This window comes from Paramisgurnus dabryanus, chromosome 6 (genome assembly GCF_030506205.2).
Source record: "Paramisgurnus dabryanus chromosome 6, PD_genome_1.1, whole genome shotgun sequence".
Lineage (NCBI taxonomy): Eukaryota > Metazoa > Chordata > Actinopteri > Cypriniformes > Cobitidae > Paramisgurnus > Paramisgurnus dabryanus.
The window spans coordinates 18,773,005-18,782,594 of record NC_133342.1 but is presented as its reverse complement, the minus strand read 5'-3'; the positions used below and the strand labels follow the sequence as shown (position 1 = coordinate 18,782,594).

At 37.0% G+C, this 9,590-nt stretch overlaps 1 protein-coding gene across 1 annotated transcript in view; it reads left to right on the top strand.

Annotated features, from left to right (window-relative positions):
- The first annotated feature begins 259 nt into the window (after positions 1-259).
- The window catches only part of st6galnac5a (ST6 (alpha-N-acetyl-neuraminyl-2,3-beta-galactosyl-1,3)-N-acetylgalactosaminide alpha-2,6-sialyltransferase 5a), a 73,707-nt gene continuing 64,376 nt past the window's right edge, over positions 260-9,590 (top strand). Inside the window, exons 1-2 of the mRNA XM_065269663.2 lie at positions 260-442; positions 1,251-1,454. Of these exons, the coding sequence (XP_065125735.1) occupies positions 428-442; positions 1,251-1,454 (219 nt within the window). The 5' untranslated portion in view covers positions 260-427. The remainder of the gene's footprint in view (positions 443-1,250; positions 1,455-9,590) is intronic.

Sequence of the window (9,590 nt, the reverse complement as noted above, 5' to 3'; positions counted from 1 at the left end):
AAAAAATAGCAATAATTAATAAATTATAATCAAGCACTTATTAAATACTAATGCTAGCACCAAATTAATTTTAGACACATGCTGTGAAAGAAATCATAAAATTACCTCTTTTTTTTTAAAAATTAATTGTGTATTTGAATTCCCAGTGTCCACAACGAACAAACAAATAAGTACCGTAGAAAGTACAGTAGCCCGAGTAGACGCCGAACCGACGTGCATTAGGACCTCGGGCTGTCATACTGCTCTATATCTGCTCGCGGCTCCCAGTCCGTCTGAAGTGCACGCTGAGAATGGGTTCAGTCCGAGCGCGCGCGCACACCGTCAGCTCACGCGGAAATTCAATCATAATCTGATGAAGTAACAACAATCAGGGAAAAAAGTGGATGTTCATGCGCACATTTCCGGGAATATAGCAGCGGGCTTCAGGATGAAGACACCGATGGTAAATGTTGTGAAAACTGTTTGAATGGATTGCTTCTCTCCTTTGCAGCATTGTTCCTGAAGTACTGCGGCTCTGTCTTTACTGTCCTCTCAACATGCTGAATGAAAGATTAAAAACATCAAAAACCTTAATCTCCTTTTCATGAATTATGAAGTCTTTGTCGGAAATTACATTTGTGGAGACAGGAAATGTAGTTTGTGTACAATACGCGTAGCTATTAAATATTTTAAAACAAAATAACAATTTCATATGAATACCTGTATGATGTGTTTATATGGATTCTGAAAATTATGCATGCATGCACCTGTTTTATTTAAGCCTGTTGGTATTAAACAAACATGATAAATAAATACATGTAATTATAAGGGGAATTTATAAGTGAATTTTGCAGTTTTTGATTTTTCATTATTATACTACATTATTACCAACCACGAAAGAAGCGTGCTGCATGTACTAAGCTTAATGATGCTTGTGCAAAACCATTGATGGATATGATTTAATGCATTCGTTTTAGTCACCATTTAGTAAAAACATGCAAGTTCACAATGCAGCTTATTTTTGGGCATGGAAATAAAATGCCCTTACGAAAATGAACCATGGTTTTATTGTAGTAAAAGTGCATGTTTTTTTATTTTTTTATTGATTACTATCAGCAAAACAATGGTTTTACCGTCCATGTTTTTTGTTTTAAATAAAACCATGGTTAATTTTCGTAATGGAGTATATCACACGTGTGAGTATGATTTACAGTATGACGTCTGATCAGTGTGTGATATACAGTGTGAACTTTTGCCCTCGTGTTTTCCAGCGTCATGGAGTTGCTGTGTTTCTCGCGATCTCCATGTGCATCAGTCTGTTCTTCTTGTACACCGTCAGCTATAATAATGACACTACAGCATCCAGCGCATCTAAGGGGGCGTCGGGTGAGAAAGCGGAGCCCACGAATGCGCCTGAAAACACGCGCCAAACACCTCTACCCCTGCAGGGCTACAGCGGCATTATTGACCACAAGGTAAATTCACGAACCCAATCCTATATCTCTGTTGTAAAAAAATGTTTTTATGTTAAATCTTTATAAGTTACCTGAAAGATGTACAATACGAATACAGCCTTCTTGCAACACCTTTTTACATTTCATTTCTTTATTCTTGCCGACTTACAAAACAGCTGTTAATAATAAATAAGAAACGCATGGGCTGTTTGTTACAGAAATAACACATCAGCTGTCTTTCAGGAGTTATAAGGTTTTGTGTCAGAAGTGAGCAGTCACACAAATGTTTACTCGAGGACTGGTTTGTCAAAGCTGTCAAGTTGGTGCAGGCTGTCGGAATTTTGTTGGAATTGAGCAGGATTTCATTGTGACAACATGCCCCAGTGCAAGAGGCATCTTATAATTTGCAACATCTGTGAAAATGGTCTGTAATGTTCTGTAGCTTTTTTGTTGCCATGACTTAAAAGTATATGACTGTAAAGTAACTGACTTATAAAATTAATCTACCCTGAGAAATATTCACAATTACATTAAGCGTGTGACAGCTAGCTCCGATCTACTTTACCGATTCTGCACTTTACCGATTCTGTCTTATTGGTTCCTAAAAATGTTTTTTTACCATTAGGTTTCAAGGATCTTTTTGCTCAGCGCTGTGCTTTTCGCCTCTGTGTATTTTAACAATGAAGTACGTCGCAATCTTGGAAGGACTCATGGTTAAAAATTAAACTGCTGCATTCAAAATGTATGACCACAGTCTACAGACATAAATACATCTCCTAGCCTATTTTCAAGCGTTTGGAGCCAAATTCAGTCAAAGCTCCCTAAGCCATTTTGACAGATTTAAAGCTTATTTACTCACTGACACTGCTAATCAATAAATCAGATTATTTAGAAAATATTAACATAGTGCTGGTGTTCTCTAATGTCATCTTTGCTTGAATGGTACATTTAGCAGTTTCGGTGCAAAGAAACCCAAAGAAACAATTTCATGTTCACATTGAGTCTGTTGCTTTTTGGGTCGATTCAACAGATGAGAGCTGACAGAAAGAGTCAGATTGCCGGCACTCACGCAGTTCTTTGAAAAACCTTCCTGTATCTCCCATTAATCACTATTTACCCTTGGCTCAGACAGACGGGCCATTCAATACTCACCTGCCTTGAGCAATATCAGCTTCAACTCAAGCGAAATCCCTCACTGACCGCTTCTGCTATCTGCTATTGATAAACCTAAAACAAATTTTCTGCAATAGGGTTTGACACCGCTTGGCTCGCGCCCTGCCAAATGCCGGACATTATTGTTCGCATAACAGCTGATGGAAAAAGTACTGTTATGGTAGGTTCACTTTAAGTCATAGACAAGCTGTTGACAAAGCCAAACGACTGTGTTATCGATCTCAGAGTTACTTTGATGATTCTCTGTTCGTTGGTATTCTATCAAACGTTATTGGACAAGTCTAAACTGACATTTGTTGGACTTCATGATGGCAAATGAGTAATGAATTTAGTTCATGAAAACAATGTGTGTACGAGCTTTTATACACATAAATGCACAGTAAGAACTTTTATATGTGAAATCGCATGTATACATAAGTCACTTGGAAACGCTATAAACTTTGACCTTGATGATGCATTGAAGGGATAGTAGACCTAAAAATAAAAATTCTGTCATAATTTACTCATCCTCATGTTGTTATAAACCTATATACATTTCTTTGATCTGAAGAACACAAAGGAAGATATTTTGAGAAATGTTTGTAACCAAACCATCGTGGACCCCATTTGCTTCCATAGTATTCTTTTTTCCTACTATGAAAGTGAATGGGGTCCACGAACTGTGGTTACATTTTTATTTGTGTTCAGTTATCAGAATAAAGAAATTTATGTGGGTTTGTAACAACATGAGAGTGAGTAAATTTTCACATTTTTGGGTGAACTACCCCTTTAAACATGAAATCTGAAATCAACATTTGAGGCAGTCGGTTGTTATAGCAGAAATAAGCCCTGAAAGTGTGATCAGGACCTGACACGAAAATAATAACAGTGTTATTAGTTTCAGGCGGTTGTTATCTTGGAATAACATTGGAAGTCGTTACTGGCCAATCACAATCAAGCATTTTAGACCACCCTGTAATAAAAGTAGAATAATCCCTGCTGTTCAACACAGTTTCACATAGCTGCTGTGGTCAAAAATTTTAAGAGGGCCTAGCTGCAGCAGTTCCTGAAAACACAGCCGTGGCAGTGACGTCACATACAGTCACAAGCTTGACAAAAAACGTATAAGTTTGAGTTCCCAATGGATGCTGGAATTGTTACATTTACTTATCGTAGCAAAGAAACATGTTCCCCCCCCCAAAAAAATTATTTTGTTTATCGCAGGATTTTTACATTTTATGTTTTAGTTTTATTATTTACAGCTAAGCTAATAAGTATCAAAGATACAAAGAAGTTATATTATTTTATTAACAAAATTATAGTTTAACCTAAAGCACATTTTTACTCTGGTTTTATTTTTTACAATATGTTCGAGGCAGGGTGTTAAACTACAGCGAAACATACTGCATACTGCATGTGCTCTGTTGTACCATGGGGGTTTCAGAAAGTCATAAAATGTATTTGTGCATCTGTAAGAACAGGACAGAAGAATGCATTTTGCTGATATAGGGCCAGATTTACTCACAGCTTGCGCCTGCACAAACAGTCATTTTGTCATTAAATAACAATGTTGGGATTTACTAAAGATGTGCAGTGGATAATTAGCGCTGAAAAGTTGTGATCTTGTAATTTTTCCGACTAACTAGTGCATATGCATTTCTAGGTGTTTCCATTTCAGTTGCAAAATTTTGGGGAGGAGATTATGTAAATGACTCACACAACGCAATTTACTAATGTTCGCGCGTGTGATATGACTGGTATTTGCGCCATTATTTAACCCCGGAAAAAAGCATGTCTTCAAAATACTTTGTGCTGAAATGGCTGCAATCATTGTTAAAAAAAGAGGCATCACAGAGAGCATAGAAGGCTTGATACAATGCAGAGGAATATATTATTAAAAAAATATTGTTTGCCAAGCCGTGTTATTTTTTTATTTGCTAAAGTAAATAAAATAGAAGTCACTAGAGAAGTCACACAATACCAGACTTTCAACACTTCTTATAAACCTTAATTTTTTGTGCTCCAGTTCTTTTCAGTGTACCATGGCTTTGTTAGCTGGGATTACATACCCTGAATTTTCCGCTGGGATCTCTGTGGTGCTGAACTCAAGCTTATTACAGGCTAAACTTAATGCTTATTTGTAACCCTGAACTAATTTGTGCTGCTCTTAGTAGATTGTATTGGTCATTATGAAAATCAGCTGTTGCTCCTGTGATATTATACTTGCACTTTTTTTGTAAATAACCCGCAGATATTACCACTGCCATCGGTGCTCCGGAATTGCGCTCTCATGCTAATTTGCCTCGTTTAGTAAATCTGTCCCATAGATACTAAACTTAATCTTAATTTTGAATTAATTAAAGGTAGAATTTGTACGATATTTGAAGTAAATTATCCAAAAAGCACTAGTCCAGTGTTATATATTTTGTTCAGCTGATTACTTACAATATCTCTAATGTTTTCAACTACTTATAAATGATGAGAAAATTGCCATTTAAACAGTGACACGGGGGCAGTGCAGTCGCCTGGCAATGACGTTAAAGGAATATTCAATTTTCTTAAAAGAAAAATCCAGATAATTTACTCACCAAACGATCCCAAACGAGGCATAAGGGTCTTATCTAGCAAAACGATTGTCATTTTTGACAAGAAAAATAACAAGTACACACTTTTAAAGCACAACTTCTCGTCTAAATCCGGTCCAGCTCGACCTAACGTAAATGCGTAGTGACGTAGGGAGGTCACGTGTTATATAAAACGCACATTTGCGGACCATTGTAAACAATAAACTGACACAAAGACATTAATTAGTATCAGTTGACATACAACAACGTAGGAAGGGTCCTCTTTCAACACACTTGTAAACACTGGGGCGGAGTTTCGCGTTCGTCCTCTGTGACCTCTTGACGTCATGACGTATTGCGTGGGGTCACGTTGCCGCATCACGGCCGGATTTAAACGAGAAGTTGTGGTTTAAAAGTGTATATTTGTTATTTTTCTTGTCAAAAATGACAATCGTTTTGCTAGATAAGACCCTTATGCCTCGTTTGGGATCATTAAGAGTCCTTTGAAACTCCGTTGAAAAAAATTGTTAAGTGTTGAGTTAAGTATTAAATGTTGGGCTCTATTAAAGTCCTCAAAAAACATAATTTCGTCTCGACTGAACAAAGAAACACATCAACATTTTGGATGACATGGTGGTGAGTAAATTATCTGGAATTTTCTTTTAAGAAAATGGAATATTCCTTTAATATCCACGTTACCCTTTGTTACCGCCTTTACTGACGTAGAAACCACATGGCAACAGTGTCGTGGACAAATGCAGAAGTAATAGCGTCTGTCGGGCCACTCGCTTGTTTATGGTAAGTTTGTTAATCTGAACACTTAATTCTGTGCTGTGTAAACATACCATCGAATCGGACTAATACTGTAACATCTACTAACAATTACGGTTTGAACATTACATGAAACCTTACATAATGAAATAAAATGATGTCATCAAACGCAATGTTTATAAAACTTGATTACTTAACTTTACCTCATTTGTTAACATGATTCCTCGTTCCTGTCTGACTGATGGCCATCACTGGTTGAGTTAAAGTCAACAATTCCCATCATTCCACGCTGCTTCAGAGCGTCATTAATCTACGTCAGTGTTATTGTTTTGATTGTGCACCTTCTAGCGGCATGGATTATACAAATTGCATCTTTAATTACATTAATATATTAACATACATACATCAACAGCACTATAATCCCCACTTGCATTGCAAAAAAAGGGAAATACATCGACAAAATGCTTTTATTGTTGGAAAGTTAAATTATAATACCACAATCATTTGAAATAGCCTGATGTTTAAAAACAAAATCGGCACTTTGTAGACCAGGATCATTTTTTAAATATCCGAAATTTAAATTCTTAACAAAACTTAAAGGCATGAATTGACAACAATACATACATTTTGTGATGTCGACAAGTGCATCAGAAGAACTGCCAGGAAGTGCATGAGAGTACAAGTCTGAGAATGCAAGTGCAACTCCTGCAGCCAGACCCTTCTCAAAATTTTAGAGGATTATGTAAAGCCCACTTTTTAAAAATTTGTTACTGAATTAAACAAGGTTCTTAAAACTGCTTTGTACAGCACCTTGGACAGCGCCACGCTGTAGTTGTGTGCTTTATAAATAAATAAACAAAACTAAACTAAACCGTGGGGTACTATGCAATGGAAAAGCGCCATAAGGTGCCGTGTCACAAAGACACAAGATGAAACAAAGCTCTTCTGACAAACTTTTAGTCCTGTCAATCATCTCATAAGCATACTGAGCTCTGAACCGAATGTTTTTGGAGCCCCTACTTAATGGATTATTAACAGTCAATGCGCACCTGAACTTGTTAAATGATAGTAAGCGATTGTCTGTGACAATGACAGAAACACCCATGTAAATGAGCAGAGTTAAGCAAATTTATCCGCCTGACACAGTTGCGATACCCAGCGGTAATCGGTGTCTGCATGAACTCCTCTTTATTGTTTTGTCGTAACTAGCCGCAACTAATACTCATCTTGTAGGCGTCAAGCCTGGTTGCACCTAACACATCTCACCAGAATCTCACTGCTCATGTTTTAAACATCCCACATGGACAAGGATCGATTGATTGTGGAATTCAAGACACAGGATATTGACACATTCTTCAAATTCCACAAGGAAACCATTAAAAGCTTGGTTTCAAAGAAGTTATACAAAATAAAGTGTGTGAGTTAACAATTTACAGTATTTGTTGCAGCTGTGCAGTGTATTGCAAAAGCTCACATAAAGAATTCCACAATAGAGCTCTGATACCAATTAAAAGTTATATTTCCAATTCTTTATATAATATATTTTTTTAGAGTAACAGGTTGAATAGTACTGTTTAACAAATGCCATCAAACAAGGCTAATAGAACATTTAATTAAATTTTTTGTCTCCATGGAACCAAATATTTTTACAATAGGTTGTGATTGGTGCTACTAATGCTTTAAAAAGGTAATGGGAAAGGTAATGATTAGTCAAATTAGTTCAAACATTTTGTTAAAATAAACATTTAATTTCTGTGAAAAAATCTAATTTACAATTAAGTACAAATTAGCCACTTAATCATCGTATTAAAACTCAATCATTAGTATTATAAGATAAGTAAAAATGTGTTAATGAGATTTGCCTGTAGATATGTTTTATGTTTCAGTTTTGTATGGCTGCGTGTTTCGCCTGTATATTGTAAGTACTGTAAATGTTGAACTATTTACAGTAAGTGCCTTGATCTCAACAGAAGTCTGGAAGCTCTGCAGAATGAAAGGGATGAATCATTTAAACAGCCATGTTTTGTGCATGACAGTAAGGAGATCTCCTTAAAAGCAGTTATTGGTGTGATTGTGGTGTGCACATGCATTTCACTCAGCCTTCGAAATGGGCAGCACTTTAATCTTTTAAAGTAGATGCCAAGTGCTGCTCATTGTTTTGTTTGCCACAGGATTATGGGGGTGGATTAAGAAGTCCACCATTACAATAGTGATGTCTGGCTGACAGTATAGAAAGAGCGAATGCATATTATGCTCAACATTCAGACTTCCCACTTCAAAGAAAGCAACTCTCAAGAGCATGTTAGAGAATGTGAACATACCAGAAGGCCTCAGTTTGAGAAGTCTGCTTACCGAAGGTAAATAGAATTATGTATGATGATTTAAAATACTCATACTGAGTTCTATAAAATATTAAGAAACTTTTAAGTTTCTTCTAAGGAACTTTTGAGGAAAAGTAAAGTAAAAAGTAAAGTTCTGTCATTTACTCATCCTTACATCTTTCCAAAACTGTATGCTGTTTTTCCATGTGGGACACAAAAGTAAGGTAGAAGCGTTCGAAGGGTACATGCGTAACTGTTCCAGAATAAAAACAGTGCATGAGTAAATCATGACAAATTTTATTTTTGAGTGAAACGGTTTCTTTAAAGAATACCAATTATCCGATTTACAATTTTACATTTTTTTTTTTGTTGTGTAAGTGTGTATTAGTACATGTTAATGATATGCAAAAGGTACAAACCCCAAAGTAAACGATGACGCGAGTCATCGTCTCCAACGTAAATCTTTTTCTTAGACTACAACAAACACACAGTAGGCAACAGTTTACTTTCTGGGATTGGTGATGTAGACAAGACCGACATTATCATAATTCCTCTCGCTTTGGACTGTATACTGTATGCTTTGGGGATGGACCTGTAAATTAACTTCTGTTAGGATTGCATTGTGTCCGAATATTTCAAACATGGTAAGGAGTGTTATTTCCAGCTGACGTCAGAAGTAGAGGTCTTCTCAGGTCCAAAGAAATGTACCCGACCCGAAATGACCCGAATCACTTTATACTCGAACCCTGACATGAATAAATAATTAAAAAAAGAAAGACCTGACCTGAGACAAACTCAAAAAAATGTTTTGACCCGAGTCCGACCCAAACTAGTCGGAATTTTTTTTAAACCGACTGGACCCGAGTGTTAAAGGCACAGACGTGTGTGCATTCTGCAGACCCGCATGCAGCAGTCAGACAGAAAGAAACTCCGGTGGCCTCGCAAACAATTAGGCGAGCTGCTCCATCTGTTTTACTTTGTTATTTGACGACGACACCAACGTAACCGCTAAAATGTACATTTAAAATTGACTGACATGTCTGTCTAAACGAAAATTAACCTACCGCCAGCCACACAATGTTGCAAGCGCTCTTGGTAAACAGGTGAGAGGTTTGAAAAGGACATTGACGCACACACGCAAGAGAGTTCGGGTCTTCTCGGGTCCGTTCGGCAAAAACACATTCATTTCAAATTACCAGAGACCCAGTGCCGCTATTATTGTACCCGACGCGTGTCCGAGGCACATGTGAAAATCTCCGGGTCGGACCTTGGGTATTCGGATATAAGTGGACCCCTTAAGACCTCTAGTCAGAGGTTTTTAGGCCAATCACAAACCAATTGATGAGTTT